Source organism: Calidris pugnax, unplaced genomic scaffold, assembly GCF_001431845.1.
Source record: "Calidris pugnax isolate Ruff unplaced genomic scaffold, ASM143184v1 scaffold118, whole genome shotgun sequence".
Taxonomy (NCBI): domain Eukaryota; kingdom Metazoa; phylum Chordata; class Aves; order Charadriiformes; family Scolopacidae; genus Calidris; species Calidris pugnax.
In genome coordinates this window covers 473,983-489,537 of record NW_015090855.1, presented here as the reverse complement: position 1 = coordinate 489,537, position 15,555 = coordinate 473,983, and the positions used below count along the sequence as shown (strand labels likewise).

At 51.3% G+C, this 15,555-nt stretch overlaps 1 protein-coding gene across 1 annotated transcript; it reads left to right on the top strand.

Annotated features, from left to right (window-relative positions):
* Window positions 1-7,353: 7,353 nt before the first annotated feature.
* On the top strand, window positions 7,354-9,224 carry TP53RK (TP53 regulating kinase). The gene is made up of 2 exons (XM_014943683.1): window positions 7,354-7,756; window positions 8,257-9,224. Exons 1-2 carry the CDS (start codon window positions 7,360-7,362, stop codon window positions 8,733-8,735), a joined length of 876 nt encoding a protein of 291 aa, XP_014799169.1. The 5' UTR covers window positions 7,354-7,359; the 3' UTR covers window positions 8,736-9,224.
* The last annotated feature ends 6,331 nt before the right edge of the window (window positions 9,225-15,555 follow it).

Genomic DNA, 15,555 nt, shown 5'->3' with positions numbered 1-15,555 from the left:
AGTTTCAAGCCCCAAACTCAAGCAGATGCAGACAGCCCCACTGTAAATACCACGACAGATTCCATCAGATTTTGCTGTATTTCTTGTTAACTTAATGAGTTTATGAACTTTGAAATCCGCAATCCTTTGATTTGTATATAGCCTATTCTGATGCAGTCAGAGGACTCTTCAGATGCCCACATGAGAACAGAAAGCCTGGTGGGGTCTCACAAGGAGCTGTGCCAGGTGATTCCCAGCCCCATGGCAAACGCTGGCCGGAGGGCTGTGCTCCAGGTCGGGGCAGTAACCAGTGCCATTGACCCGGCCGGGACTGGGCTGACTTTTGACCCGCTGAAGTCTCTCTTTGCCAACTCCAGTGCCAAAAGGCACCGCTGCCTTTAGCAAAACCGTGGTGCGGTCCCCAATCCCCGCTCCCCCCCCCTAACCCGCTCCTCCCGGGACCGCTCCTGGGATGGCCCTAGGGGCTGTGCCGCAGGAAATTCCTTGTCTCGCTGTGTTTGCTGTGTTTGCTGCTGGAAGTGCTGAAAAAAAATAGAAAGAAAGGGGCTGGGGGGGGAGGGAGAGGCGGAGAGACGCAGTCTCAGCCTTTAGGAAAAGTTGAAAGTTTCTTTCTGGAAAACTTTTTTTCCCGGGGCGGGACGCGCCCGTTCCCGTCCCCAGAGGGGCTCGTCGCCTCCCTCCCCTCCGATGCGGTGGCGGAGCGGGGTCCGGCGGCCGGAGCGGGGCCGCGCAGCGCCACGTCGTTCCTGCCCTGCCTCCCGGCCGGGCAGCCTGGGGCTTGTAGTCGCCCTGCCCGCCCCTCGGGGAGCCGGAGGTGGGGTTCGTCCCGGGTGGGACACCCCCTCGCCGGGATGTGCTGCTCGGGGTACCTGCCGCCCCCCCGGGGATGCAAAGGTCGGAGAGAAGGAGCGTAACTCCAGGGGATGAGGGAGCCCGGCGCACCGAAAACCGGGGCTGGGAGCGGGTCTGCCTGCGCGGGGTGGCCGGGGACGTTTTACCAGGGATATATTGCTAATTGGTTTGGAAATGAGGATGTGGAAGTAGAGCTAAGGGTGCTGGGCTGACAGCTCTGCCCCCAGGCTCTGTCTCGCTGTAGCCGGGAATGGGAATCTCCCACTCTGATGGCAGAGCTTCCCTCCTCCGCACCAGAAAGCCTCTAGAAAGCCCACAAGATATCGGCAGTTTATTCTAGTCTTTAGGTAGCTCAGTTGCAAAGCCAAGGAAGCCTGCTAGGAACGGAATGGCCATTCCAAAACTAAAAAAAACCAAAATAGAGCAGCATGACTGAGTTTGAACTCGTACCTTTCTCTTCTGTTGGAAGGAAAGGATCAGCCCCTGGAGCTTATCTCCTTCCCCCCAGCACAGTGGCTCCATTAAGCAAAGCATTTCAGTATTCAACTTTCCTTGCAATTAACATTCTTTTTCTGCTCAGTGGAACAGAAACCTTCCTGCTGGCCACTGCATTGGGACTTGCACTTAGATGCAAGATCTTTTTCTGAGTCCAGGGCAAAATTCCTGTATCCCAAAGTGCAGTTTGTAAACCAGGGATTTTACAAAACTTGATATGCCTAAAAGTGCTTTTGAAACTCTTTAACACGATGCGAGCATTCTCCCTTGGTGCGGTTGGTGCAAACTGCAGCTGCTGGGTGGGTTGTGCTGTGGGGAGGTACGTGTGCGTGCAGTGAAGTACACACCATGTTCAGAAGTTTGCTGTAACCCAGCTGGTGTGGGGACCGGCGCAGGGACAATGTGCTGTCACAGGCTTGGGGGTGGGCTTGCAGAGCCTTCCCAGAGCCGTGCAATGGGCACTGCAGCTGAAGGATGTCTGCAAACGACCATAAACCTGCCTCGCGAGCTGGGATGTGACTGCAGGTAGTATTTCATGTAATCACACAGTTACAACGACACAAGCTCCAGCCCAGCGCCCTGTGGAGCCTGTGGTGGTGCAGCTTTTTGCTACAGTACAGGGTTATGCTGGGGAAGGTCTGCATCAGTGCCCATCCTGCCTGTGGTGCAGGCACACCCCTCTGACACAAAAGTAAACAGACAAAAGTAAACAGATTGGGTGAAGAATGAGGAACACGTGATTTTTTCAGTCATTCCAGGTGTTAACTTAATGGGACATTTAAGAGAAATACGTTAAGAATCATTATTCTGTGTAGGGGAATACATGTCCGAGGATGCTGAGGGATATGATGTAGGGGAGGACTATGTAGAGTAGGGTAGATGGTTGGACTCAATGATCCCAAGAGTCTTTTCCAACCTGAACAATTCTATGATTCTGTGTCATGTCTCTGCTCTGGAGACCAGTGGTGCCAGCTCTTTTTTTTGCCCCAACCCATAGTTTTGGGATGCTTGAGATGGGCAATGCTGGATAATGCATATCCTCTCAGCCTTAGTCTCTTGGATATCTGGCCTGCACCGTGGGCAGCAGTTGATCAAAGGCTTTGGTTTTGTTTCTTCTCAAAGTCATAGTGAACATTAAAAACATTTCAAATCATCTACCTGATTTATAGATTAAATAAATGCTTTCCCATTCATACCCTCTAATTTAAATGTAAATTTAGTATTTAAAAACACGCCTTCTAAAACCTTGTATCTGATACAAACTGACAGCTGCACAGGGATCAGACACGCGGTGAAGAATGGCTTCAAACACAACCATCAGCCAACAGAAACCAACGGTGTTGGTGGAAGGAGCTCTCAACAGGATTTTTAATTCCTGTTAAAGGAGTTTAAAAGTTCTGAAATCACGACTAACTCTCATGACGCTTGGAGGGAGAAATGACTGCAATTTTTCTCTCTTCTCCCCAACACCCTGTCTGTGCCCGTTCACAGTGGGCAGCAGGTGCTACAGCTCTGCATCTGGGTGCATGTTCCACGTTCTGGGAACACTGGGGGGATGCGATGTGATCTCATCCATGATCTCTGGCCCCCACAGCTTCTCCCTGGAGCTCAAGCCTGTATATTTTGGGTGTGTTGTGTTACGAACTGGAGGAGATGTCACCCACTCGTGGTTCCCCACCACGCTGGGCAGAGAGCCAGAGGGGACCTGCAGTCCTCAGCAGCTGCTGGGCAAACCCTCTCTTGGCTTTGTGATCTGCGACTGGCCTGAGCAATTCCTCCCTTCTCAAAGGATTCCAGTGTGAGAAGGAAGAAATGATATTTTTCTCCACGGTCACTCAGCGTTCGTTTATCTGTCACCTCCCCATTTTCTGGAGGCTGCCAGTTCTCTGGCAGGGCAATAAACATTATTAGCACAGACAGGAAGGAGTCGAGATCCTGGGGAGTAGAGGCAGAGCTTTATGGTATGTTTACAAAAGGCGGCCAAAAATATGACATCAAGTACATATGGAAATGCAGCCATGGCATTGACGCTGTGCGTGGCTGGGGGTTATAGTCCTCTGAAAGAAACACGAAAACCTGTCATTCCTTTGTGTTTTCTTTTTTTTCCCTTTGCAGTTTTTAGAGTTCATCTTTCTTATCATGCCATTTGTACTTAATGGGTATTCTGGGCCTGCAGGAGTGAATAGCTTTGGTCCTTAAGGTCTGCATGGTCTTTTTTGGAAGGGTTGGATCCACCAGGACTGGTTCGTGCCTTGTGCCTGCCAGCATGTTCTTAGCCTCGCTCCCTCCTGTGATGCTTTCCTCCTCCTCCTCTCCAGACTGTGTGTCTTGGCACTGCCATTTCCACATCTGATCCTTATCTCGCTCTTGGCTGCTGGGCTTGCGGGGCGCGAGGGTGGCACTGCCATTTCCACATCTGATCCTTATCTCGCTCTTGGCTGCTGGGCTTGTGGGGCGCGAGGGCGCGTTCCTGCTTCGCAGCCGCACAGCACATCTCCGGGGCTGAGCCGCAGGAATGCGCTTCCTGAGGAGCTGTGCCTTGTGCCTGCCAGCATGTTCTTAGCCTCGCTCCCTCCTGTGATGCTTTCCTCCTCCTCCTCTCCAGACTGTGTGTCTTGGCACTGCCATTTCCACATCTGATCCTTATCTCGCTCTTGGCTGCTGGGCTTGCGGGGCGCGAGGGCGCACAGCACATCTCCGGGGCTGAGCCGCAGGAATGCGCTTCCTGAGGAGCTCAGTGTCTGAAAGGGCAGCTTTGGTGTTTGGTACCACAGCCCGGCCGGGATTACTGAAAAGGTTACTCCCTACCTCAGAGCTGGAGCAGCTAAAAGAGGCTTTAAGAATCACAAAGGAAAATGAAAATGTAAGAGGAGAGAGAAGTCACCTTGAGTACTGTGTCCAGTTTTGGGCCCCCTACCATAAAAAAGACATTGAGGTGCTGGAGCAGGTCCAGAGAAGGGCGACAAAGATGGTGAGGGGTCTGGAGAATAAGTCTTATGAGGAGAGGCTGAGGGAACTGGGGTTATTCAGCCTGGAGAAGAGGAGGCTGAGGGGAGACCTTATTGCTCTCTACAACTCCCTGAAAGGAGGGTGTAGAGAGGGGGGGGTCGGTCTCTTCTCCCAAGTCACAGGCAACAGGACAAGAGGAAATGGCCTCAAGCTGTGCCAGGGGAGGTTCAGGCTGGATATTAGGAAAAAGTTTTTCACTGAAAGGGTTATCAGACATTGGAATGGGCTGCCCAGGGAGATGGTTGAGGCACCATCCCTGGAGGTGTTCAAAAGACGGGTTGATGTAGTGCTGGGAGGTATGGTTTAGTGATGATGCTCCTTGTTTGTTGTGCGGGTGTCTATTTTTGTCAGTTAGGTTGACGGTTGGACAAGATGATCTTTACGGTCCCTTCCAACCTAGAAGATTCTGTGATTCTGTGAAGTCCATCCTGGAAAAAAGGAAGAGTTCAGCAATGCTTATCACACACTCAAGCACATTTTCTCTTATTACAATTGACCTTTAGGAAGGGATTAATGAGACCAAACTGACCAAGCTCAATTCAGTTATTGATGAAATTTATAATCCATGAGCAGGCGCCAGTGTTCTGGCTGGCTGGGATGGAGCCAACTTGCCAGGCACCTGCACTTATTGCATGTTCATTAACCGCCCAAAGAGCTTTCTCGTTAGGATGCCAGGCTGCACATGTTTTCTTTAACGTTACCCTAATGCTGGTGGGGTTCGCTGGCAATGCCGGTCAGTACTGGTGGTCGCCCCATGGGTCCTGTTTCTTGCACTTTGTAGGGATGGTGCCTGCGGCAACGCAGGGTGCCCCCCTCTGCCCCTCTGTAGGGTGGCTGGTCCCTACAGCCCATCCTGCCTGTAGCATCCTCTTGCCAGGAGAATTGGCCAAGATCCATAACTCCAGGATGCGATGGGACTTAGTGCTGAGAAATCACACACAGGTTGAGGACACAACCTCAGAGCCAACAAGTGCCTCAGCTGGGTGCAAGGAGCCACCTGATGTAGCACAAATTCAGCCCTTTTCCAGTCTGTCCAGCACTGAGGATCGCAACCTCCATCCTCAAATAAACCGGGGGATTAGGGAAGAGGTGCCTGATGCTGAGGGATCAACAGGAGGTCGAGGAGGAGCCCATGGGATTTGCCTTGGTTTCCATTAGCTTGGTTTGCTGCACTGCAGTTTTTAACTCAATTACATTGTTTGTAAAAGGAGAGTTTATAAATGCTTGTCACCAGGAGAACAAAGTTACATAATTAAACAATTTACCAGAGAGTCTGTGGCTTCAGTGCAATTCTCTGGGGTGGTTCAATATTCCAATAAAAATACTGGGTGATACCATAAATATTGTAAATGGCTCTAGATGGTTTCCAAGGGCTATGTCAACTGTTTATTGCATTCAAAGAGAGAAGAATAAGCGAAATCACAGGGAAGATAAAATTTAAATAAATAAAATAATGGGAAAAATAAAGCAAAAAATATTTTCTTTTGTGTTTTGAAAGCTCTGGAGGATGTTTTTGGCCAGCATGAGAGAAAACCATCATATTTACCAGAATAACGAACCCAGGGCATCTGTGTGCACTTGCTCATAGGTTATATATGTATGTCTGCGGGGGCTGCGCATGGATGCTTAGATAAAATCTGCCCACAACATGGGGAAAATCTCTTTTTTTTTTTAATATATGATTGCCTGTGGCATTTGCAAATTCCAGCCGTGGAGCTCAGAAATGCATCTCTTTCCCTGGCCAAGCTGCTGGGCTCTGTCACGGCGAGGGCAGCCCAAGGAGAACGCCCGGAGCAGGCAGAGCGGTGGGGTGGATTATCCGTAGCATTGGAAATTGGGGAAGGTTGTTTAAAAGTTGTTGCTGAAGCAAGATAAATATTTGCCAGGCGCGATCCCACCATGCAAGGCAAGTAAGCTGTATGGAATGTGTTAATAAAATATAAATGTTCTGAAAAGGAAACAAATGTTGCGGATGAGAAAACAAGGACAAAACGGACTTGTGGCACCTCCAAAGGCAACAATTGAAAACATATTTACAGGGACTGGGCTGAGCCCCTTGTCTCCTCCGAGGAACATAAACTGCAGTACGTGCTGCCCACCCCGCGCAGCAGTGGGTTTCAGCGTGCCATGAAAACCTCAGCACTGCTCCCAAGATAACGAGGTTTCTCCATCTTTTACTAACGTGGAGATGTGGGGCTTGGCTGCTTGAGGAACTGGGGACACCCGAGTCACCGCGTGAGCAGCCCGTACCAACACCAGGGGCAGAAGCTTTGGTGCTGCCCAGCACAGGGACCTGGGTGACACCATGCCCCGTTGCAGGCTGGTGATCCCCTGCAGCCAAACCCCTTCTCCCACCAAGTGGGTGGCTACAGTGGATCTGCATGGGCTCCAGTGAAGGCTTATGGCACACCAAGTGCCAAGAGCCAGTGGTGGAGCCGTGGTGGTGATACCCTAGTGGTGGAGCACCCTGGTGGTGATGCCTCAGTGGTGGAGCATCCTGGTGGTGATGGCCTGGGGCTGGTGGCCCAGGGATGACGCCCTGGCAAATGGCACCAAGGTGGGGCAACCACTGGACCCCACTTGACACCTTGGGAAGAAGCCTATCCAGTGCCTCGCTTGCAGGCCTGGATGGCAGGTGCAGGTCTCACTTTTGTGCTGGCAGAAACACATGAAACTGCCCCAGCTGAGACTGGGGGACGGTCAGGCACAGGTCCCACCATCCCACTCATGACCCCCCTGCACGGTAGAGGGTAGAAGGACTTACGCGGGGGAAGCACAAAGAGGGGTTTTGGCAGAAGCAGCCCCGGGTACAGCAAGGACGGGAGAGCGGGGCGCGTTAGAAGAAAGGCATCACGGAGCGCTATAGCGAGGGCGCCGGGGAGCGGTACATGCGGAGGGCGGGGTAAGAGCCGACGGGAGTTCGTGGATTTCCGGCCAAGGCTGACGGAGATTGCCGAAGCGGCGGCGGCTGGCGCATGCGCTCTGCGGCGGCGGGCTCCTGTAATGGCGGCGGCCAAGGCGGAGGCGAGCGGCCTGTGCTCAAGCATGGCCGGGGCTGGCGCCGGGCCCGCGGGGCCTACGATGGACGAAGCGGGGGCCTCGGGGCCTGCGATGGGCGAGGCGGGGGCCGCGGGGCCTGCGACGGGCGTGCCTGGGGCCGAGACGGGGGCCGCGGGGCCTGTGGTGGCCGAAGAACCGCCGCCGCCTCCGCCGCTGCCGGGGCTGCAGCTGGTGCGGCAGGGCGCCGAGGCCTGCGTGTACCGGGGTATCTTCCTCGGGCGGGCCGCAATCGCCAAGCTGCGCATCCCGAAGCGGTACCGCCACCCGGCGCTGGAGGAGCGGCTGAGCCGGCGGCGGATGGCGCAGGAGGCGCGGTCGCTGCTGCGGTGCCGGCGGGCAGGTGGGCCCGGGGGCGGCGGGGCCGGGCCGCGGGCGGCGTGAGGCGAGGCCGCCCTGACAGGACAGACACCCCCGGCTCTGCACGTCCCTCAGAGCAGGGTGCCTGTCCTTCGGACACTTGGCGGCCTTCCACTTCATCCTCAGGGATGCCGGTGGTTTCATCCCATCCCGGGGCGACCTGCTCTGCTTTTTCAGTGTCTCACTCTAAAACGCAGACTGGCCGCGGCCAGAAGGGCCCTGTGCTTGTTTTTCCGGGGAGTCTTGCCCCAGGAAGGGCTGATGCTGTTACCAGGGTCGAGCTGCCGACAGGATTTAAGGCTGCAGGCTGGTGTAGCGTGGGTTGGAACCCAGGGGTTGGAGGGGGGCATTTCTCCATGTGCGTTATCAGTGGCCGATGGTGATCTCAATTGGCGTTTCTGGCTAAGGCTTGCATTGGGTGTGTTGGAAAATCCTGTTAATTAACCGCTAGCATTTCATTTGTTCTTTTTTGTTTTTAAACAGGGATTTCAGCTCCAGTGGTCTACTTTGTGGATCCTGTCACCAACTCCATATACCTTGAAGATATTGTAGACTCAATTACTGTTCAAGATCATATTAATTCTGTGCAGCAGAGTGGAAATGATACCAGCAGCCTCCTTACCTTAGCGGAGAAGATGGGTGAGCTGTTAGCGAGAATGCACGATGAAGATCTTGTACACGGGGATCTTACAACTTCCAACATACTTCTGCGACCACCCACGGAGAAATTGGACTTGGTGCTCATAGACTTTGGACTCAGTTTTGTTTCAGGTCTCCCGGAGGATAAAGGAGTTGATTTGTATGTTCTGGAAAAAGCCTTCCTCAGTACTCATCCAGATACTGAAGATATGTTTAAAACTCTGCTAAAGTCCTATGCAGCTGCATCTAAAAAATCCGGTCCTGTGATCAAAAGGCTGGATGAAGTACGACTCAGGGGAAGGAAGAGATCCATGGTTGGGTAGAAGAGAGTGGGCTTAGGGATGGAGAAATATTGCTACTTAGTTTCTGCAAATGGCGTTATTTATACTTCTAGTTGGTTTTATTTCACAGATCACTATTTTGATAACTGTCTACAAATAAATAAGTTTGAGTGAGTGGAAGTGTCATGAAGTAACCAAAGTAATTGTGAGATGGGAGCACAGACAAGAGAGAAACAACTAAAGGTCACCTCTTCTGTAGATGTTAAGTGTTTCTTCTAAAAAGTAGTTTACAGTTTTCTTTGGGTGGTTAGAATCGTACTGAGTAATCTTTCCCAGCCTGTGGACCATGGATTTGTGGGAGGTATGAGGAGCCTGGGGGTACCAGAGCATCTGTGAAAGGTAATTAAGAAAAACAAGCGTGTAATTTTTTTCAGAAGACTTTACAACAAAGTGTTTAAAACTGTTATAAATGGCTCTGTACATCTAAGAATTTTTAGGATGCTGAAATGAAAATTTTTACTAATGCTGAAATACCAGTGCTCGATATGAGTTCGTTTTCCTCCAGTAGTAAGTTTGGCTTTTTCAACTTTCAGTGGGTAGTCTTAAGCAAATATAAAAACTGTTAATCAAGAACAGGATTCTGCTGAGAAACTTAAGCAAGAAGTTGGCTGTAAAGTTTTTTTGGGATTTTTATAAAGAGGGACTGCTTGTATTGTGATTCCCTGCCTAGGAAGGCAGTAATGCTGGGGGGTTTTGGTAACACTTTCTCCATATCACTTGATTTCTGGATTACCGTATGTAATGTCAAGGTAAGATAGACCAAAGGAAAAACTGAGAAACCCCATGGTAGGTGAGTTAGAAGATGGGATGTGAGTTGTGCTGGGTGAGTGTGTGAGTGCTTCAGATGATGGTTTAAAAGAAAAACGGTGAACTTTTCCCCGAGTGATTTGCTGTTGGGCAGCCTCTGTCTGTGGGGGGAGGTCCTCGGTCAATCCTCTTCTGTTATGCCCTCACTGGTGCTCCGAGGTGTGAAAATGCTTCTGCAGGAATGCTGTTCAGTGTCCCGTCCCTTTTCCACCTGGAGGGGAAAAGCAGCCCGGGGTTCTGGTGGGCACAACCCTGCCCAGCCGGGGAAGTGGGGATGGGGGGCTTCCTCCCTGCTTAAAGCAAAGCAGCCCGAGCAAACCCCAGCCTGGGGACGCGGTAGGAGGGGAGGGGGCCAGCGGTAGCCCTCTGGCTGGGGGCCGGTGCCCAGCTGGGAGCTCGGGGTGTGGTGGGGAGAGGAATGAGGCGGGGGGGGGCAGGCAGGCGGCACCGGGAAGGACAAGGCGCTGCCGCGGCGCTCAGCTCACCCCGTGCGGTGGCGCCGCCGCAGCGCTGCAGCCTCGAAACGCCGAGGTTGCCGGTTCGCGGCCGCGCAAGTGTCCTAGCGCGACGGGCTGCCTGTGCCCGGCGCGCATTCACCTCTTGCCAGAGGAGCCGCCTGGGCGAGTGCCCGGCCCCGGCGTGGGGCCCCGGGTTCCACCGCTCAGCCACAGCTTTGGACCTCTGCGAGGGTGCCTTTTGTGTTTTTATCGCTTGGCTTCTCGCTGGGGGTGAGGAGAAGGAGCCGTGTTTCCATGCGGTGGGGTTTTAGGAGCTGCTGCTGCCAGAGTGAACCCACCAGCTCAAGCAGCGCACGGTGATTTTAAATGGTGCTCCCCAGGTGGCTTTGAGTGGCCTGCGGGCTGTGGGAGCAGTGCCTTGTGGCATGGTGGGAGCAGGTGGATGTGGGCTAACGAGTCCCCCTAACGAGGCCTGATCTGAGCCCCGAATCCCGGACCCACTGAGGGGAGGCAGCACGCCTGAACTCCCTGCCCGCTCTCCCCCACCTGTACAAACACCCCTTTGGCTCTCTCCAGGTGATGCCAGGGCTGGGTTATGTTTGCAAAGCCCTTTGAAGGAGTCTGTTTCTAACTATTGGTATGTTTATTAAAAAGCAGCTCTCCCTGCGGGACCACAGAGCAGAAACAAAGCGGATCAACTGCAAGTTCTTGCGGCCGGCGCGGTGCTCCGGGATGAACTGGTAATGAAAACTGAGATTACTGGGAATGAAAAGCAAAATGTTTTGGTTTTTCACTGCATGATAAAACTCCTCCTCGTTACATAAATGTTACTTCTTGCACATCTGTGTGATGGCTTGTTGATATTTCCTCTTGATCAGCCCGATGTGCCTGTACGGGTTGCTGTAGTGAATGCTGAGCTGTTGCTGTTTGAGGGTAGAAAAATCACAGCAGGCGCAGAGGATGCTCTGGACTTCCAAAGTGTCCACCCCGCATCTTCTTGCAGCCTCAGCTGTATGGCTGGTTGTGCCCATGGGAGCAGCTCCTTGGGTGAAAAGCACTGATTACCTGGCAGGGTCGCAAGGCAGGTGGAATTTCCAGTCCTGGCTGGACTGAAGATGGCTTGGCTTTGCTGCTGCGTTAGCTTTCAGTGTGTCTGCATGGTCATAAGCAACACCCAAATAATTGTTATTATTGATATAATTTGCCATCACATTATTAATACTCAGGGTTTATCTGTCCCCCTAGTGTCTGGTGACACTCCAGCATGAGTGCGTTCTCGTAAGAAAAACAGGAATCCCATTTTCTTTTTCTTTTTTTTTTACATGGATAGTTTATCCACTGCAAATACAGTTTCAAGGCACAAATATTCTTTCAAAGTTTGGTCTGATTTTTTTTATGAAGTCCTAAAAATATTTTGCACCCAGGTTTAGCTCAATTGAATTTAAAAGGAGAATCAATAAAATAAATCCTTCTCTTTTAAATGAAATTGGGGAAGAAAAAAAAAAAGTCTTTGAAAAGGGGTAAGTTGTCTTTTTGGCTAGAAGCCCAAATGTCTTTTTAACTCAGAGCAGCTCTGTCTTGTTTTGTATTTCCACTGCTGGCCAAAGCAGTGTTCAGTCCCACCATCCTCAGAGTGTGAGGATGCACCCTGAGCATGGTCACAGCTCTGGGTGACACGGGGAGAAGCGGTGATGTCCTGCCCTGAGTGACCCTAAGGGGCTGTTCTCTCCAGCCCCAAAGGTTGTGTTGGCCTTTAACACCCCCCTAAACCCTCCTGGGGGGCTCCGAGGGCGCTGGGGCTGTGCAGGGTGATGGCTGATGTTGCACCCAGCCACTGGGGGTCTCTCTGCCACCATTGCTGGCAGCAAAAAAATCTTTATACTTGGGGGGAAAAATGCTCTTTCAACAGAAAATACTTAGAAGTGTGTGCTGTTGGTCATTCTGGGTCTTTAAACTGCTTGAATCTTCCTGCTTTTAAGAATGAATTGTCTCAGGGGACCAACTCCAGCCCTGCAGGGAACGGCTTTGTTTTCAAGGGCTTCCTGGCACCTGCCTGATCTTATATCACACCTGGGTATCACCCCGTCTTACAACACACCTGGGCATTACCTGAAGTGCCACAAACACAAGGAATGTGCAAATAAGCTCGGGAAAGAGGTATTAAAGGAAACAGAGGAGTGTTATTTGCAGAATTTGCAGCAATAGGATTTCAGAGGAAATCAGTGGTTATAGGCGGAGCTGCCTTTTTTGTGTATTTTTGGTGCCTGCCCAGTGTCAGTGATTTCTCTCATGGAAGGGGGGAGCCAGCGTGTGAGCTCGAGGGTCCCAGCCTGACTTCAGCTTGGGGTAATAACAACCTCTGCTTTGCCCACTGAGGCCGTAAGTGCAGAACCGAACTAAGGGGATTTTTGGAAGTAGATGGGAGATTTTAGACCTACAGAAGAACTAAGGGGATTTTTGGAAGTAGATGGGAGTTGTAGACCTATAGAATCGCTAAGAGGAAAAACAGACATGGAAGAAAACACATATGAATATGGCAAAAAACAGGAATGAAAATGCAGTTGCATAATCTGGGTATGCTGTTACCGTGACTTTTGGACAGTGGCTGCTCTGTGCCGGCAGTTACTGTGTGTATATGTAAAAACTGTGCATACAAGCTATACGGTGTTGCTTTTTCCAGTGAACTTTTTTTAGTCTAGGCCTTGATGTCTGCAGGAAATTGATATTTTCCAGTTTTGCAAGATGCAAAACACCGATAACCTTTTGCAACCCTCCTCTCCCATCAGCGCTGATAGGAAACCAAGTTAGTGCAATAAAAGCATAAAAGCTCGTTTGTAACCCAGAGTTCACTATGTGAGGGTCACTACAGATAAATAAATCCTCTCCCCAGCCCGAGCACAAGCTGGGTCCCACAGTGGTCCCTTTGGGCGCTACACAGCACCTCTTTCTTTTCTGTTAAGCTAAACTTTGTGAGGGACGGAGAAGAGGTGACCCCAGCGATGGCCGTGGAGCACGGGGGGTGGGGTACAGTGAGGTTGCTGCTGCTGGCACTGGAAATGGGGGTGGTAGAGATGCATTTTACAAGGAAACTAATTAATTAAACCTTAATTGTCAACTGAAGGCTGAGGGAACCAGCATGTAGCCCCCGCACAATGCTCTGGTCTGAGAGCACTGAGGGCTGAGCTCAGCATCCTCCCCGCTGAGCCCAGAGGGGCCGGTGGGACCGGAGAGGGGCTGCCCGGGAAGGGACGTGACTCGCGTCTCGGAGGGGAATGTGTTCCTGTTCCCCTCGCCCTCTGCACTGGCAGAAGTCTGTATCTTCCTAAGAGAAAGAACAGATTGTGGCATTGATGGCTTATTATTCTTTTGAAGCTTTTTTTAACTTACAAGGTTGATTTTTGAGAGAAAAAAGCTTTGTAGAGCTCCTTTGGTCCAGCACGTGGCATGTACTCATATACGTGCTCCCAGTCTCTGGCTGTTGGGTCTATTGGGTAAGCTGGACCTGTTTTAAGCAGTTGCATTGTTTTGATGGCCTGAATTTTGCTTTCAGGTCCTTGAGCCCCACTACCCAAGTGATAAATCAGCTTATGCTACCGTAGTCCACCGTGGTGGATCAAGGTGGCACGGGAGTCCCCTACTCACTTTTTTTGATTATGGGAACTTTTTATTCATGTTGTTTAGCAGTTAAAGAAAAGCGAGATATAAATCCCTGTAGCTTTCTCTCAGTCAGCTCTGTGCTTTCTTCTGGGCCCCAAAAGAAGGTACACTTGCCAGCGGGGCTGGGCAGCCCCGGGGCCAGGAGCCAGGCGGATGCCGGATCCTCACTTTGCCAGCGGAGCCCGGCAGTGCCCGGCAAAAGCTTTTGTGTCTGTTCCGCTACTTGAAAAGAGTCACGGTGGTGATGCCATCACACTTTACCCCTTGCCTGGGATGGGTGTGGGGATTAACTGATTTGTGACTATTTATGCGAAATTGAGTATATATGCTGTTAAGGAGAGGGAGGGGAACAGAGGAGGTGGGTCCAGACCCAGAGCAGAGTCTGTTCAGACAGGGGTACAGTCCTGTCTCTAATGTTGGTTGTATCACTGCACTCTTCCTCTCCAATTTCTTGTTCCTTCTGACTGTGATTCATAGCTTTTATAAGCTGGGGAGAGCTTTCGTCAGTGGGGTCTGCTTTTTTATCCAATGCATTTGATTCCAACTTCTTTGATGCTCTTGGATTGACCTGCCTGGAGGTAGTAATTCTCCAGAGAGCTGATTAGTAGTGAAAAGGGGAGGGTTTCTCTGCACGGTTTTTTAACATCTTTCATATCTATGGGGTCAAAGTCACCCAGGTTTTGAATATGTTTTGAAGTGCTCAAAGGATGCTGGTGAAGTACTAAGTCAGGGGGTTATTTTGCTTTCCCTTTTTTCTCCTCACCACTCAGCTTCATTTAGCCTCCAATTGCAAGGATCCAGGCCGTGCAAAAAGCAGAGAGAAAATCCAGCTCTCTTGACTTTGATCTCTTGCTCAACTTGGTAGTGCCTCAGCTCGGTCTCCTGTGATGTCTGCCTTCACTTGGGCTCCTCGCAGCCAGACGGAGACCTGCAACCTCTGGAGATTTACCTCCATCCAGGGAGGGCATCCTCTCCTGCCCCACACACTCTCCCGTTTCCTTTCTGATGGCTCTGTTGCAGGGCAGAGCTGGCAGGAAAACCTGCCCTCGGAGTTCGAACTGGGCAGCTTTTGTGTTTTCTTCTTGACTCATGATTGAAGCATCCTTAACTGCGTGGCTCTGGCCTGACTGTCTTAAGGGCAGTCAGATGCTACTCACTCGCTCGCTGGGGCTCACACTTGTGGGAGCCAAGACCTTGCCTCCTGCTTTTCCCGGTATTTCCCATGGCTCCATCCCGTTCCGCACCACTGGCCTTTTGTTTGGTTGTATTCCCTTATTCTGAGCGATAAAAAGCAACCCCAAAAAAAGCGTTTCAGACAGCACTGCAAACAACTTGTCAAACCTCTGAGTCACTGGTTAAATTGAATGGTCAAAAGCAGTTGCAGCTCCCTGTTTTCCTCACGCTTTTGAGCTTTTAATGATGTGCGTTGGTGTAGCTTTTCTGTCCCGGGGGGGGGTAATGTTGGCGAACCAAACCAGATATTTGGGCAGATATTTGGGTAGGTTTTTTTCTTAGCAGTCACTTGTACTATTTCTTTATGTTTAGGAGCATTGAGGGACATTGAGGTGCTGGAGTGGGTCCAGAGAAGGGCAACGAAGCTAGTGAGGGGTCTGGAGGACAAGTCTTACGAGGAGAGGCTGAGGGAGCTGGGGTTGTTCAGTCTGGGGAAGAGGAGACTGAGGGGAGACCTTATTGCTCTGTACAAGTACCTGAAAGGAAGCTGTAGAGAGGCAGGGGTCGGTCTCTTCTTCCAAGCTACAGACGATAGGACAAGGGGTAATGGCTTCAAGTTGCGCCAGGGGAAGTTCAGGTTGGATATTAGGAAACATTTCTTTACTGAAAGGGTTATCCAGCATTGGAATGGGCTGCCCAGGGAGGTG

Coding starts and splice junctions, on each gene's coding strand:
- TP53RK (XM_014943683.1), top strand. CDS start 7,360: ATGGCGGCGGCCAAGGCGGAGGCGAGCGGCCTGTGCTCAAGCATGGCC. Junction 7,757..8,256: donor GCTGCGGTGCCGGCGGGCAG/GTGGGCCCGGGG, acceptor GTTTTTAAACAG/GGATTTCAGCTCCAGTGGTC.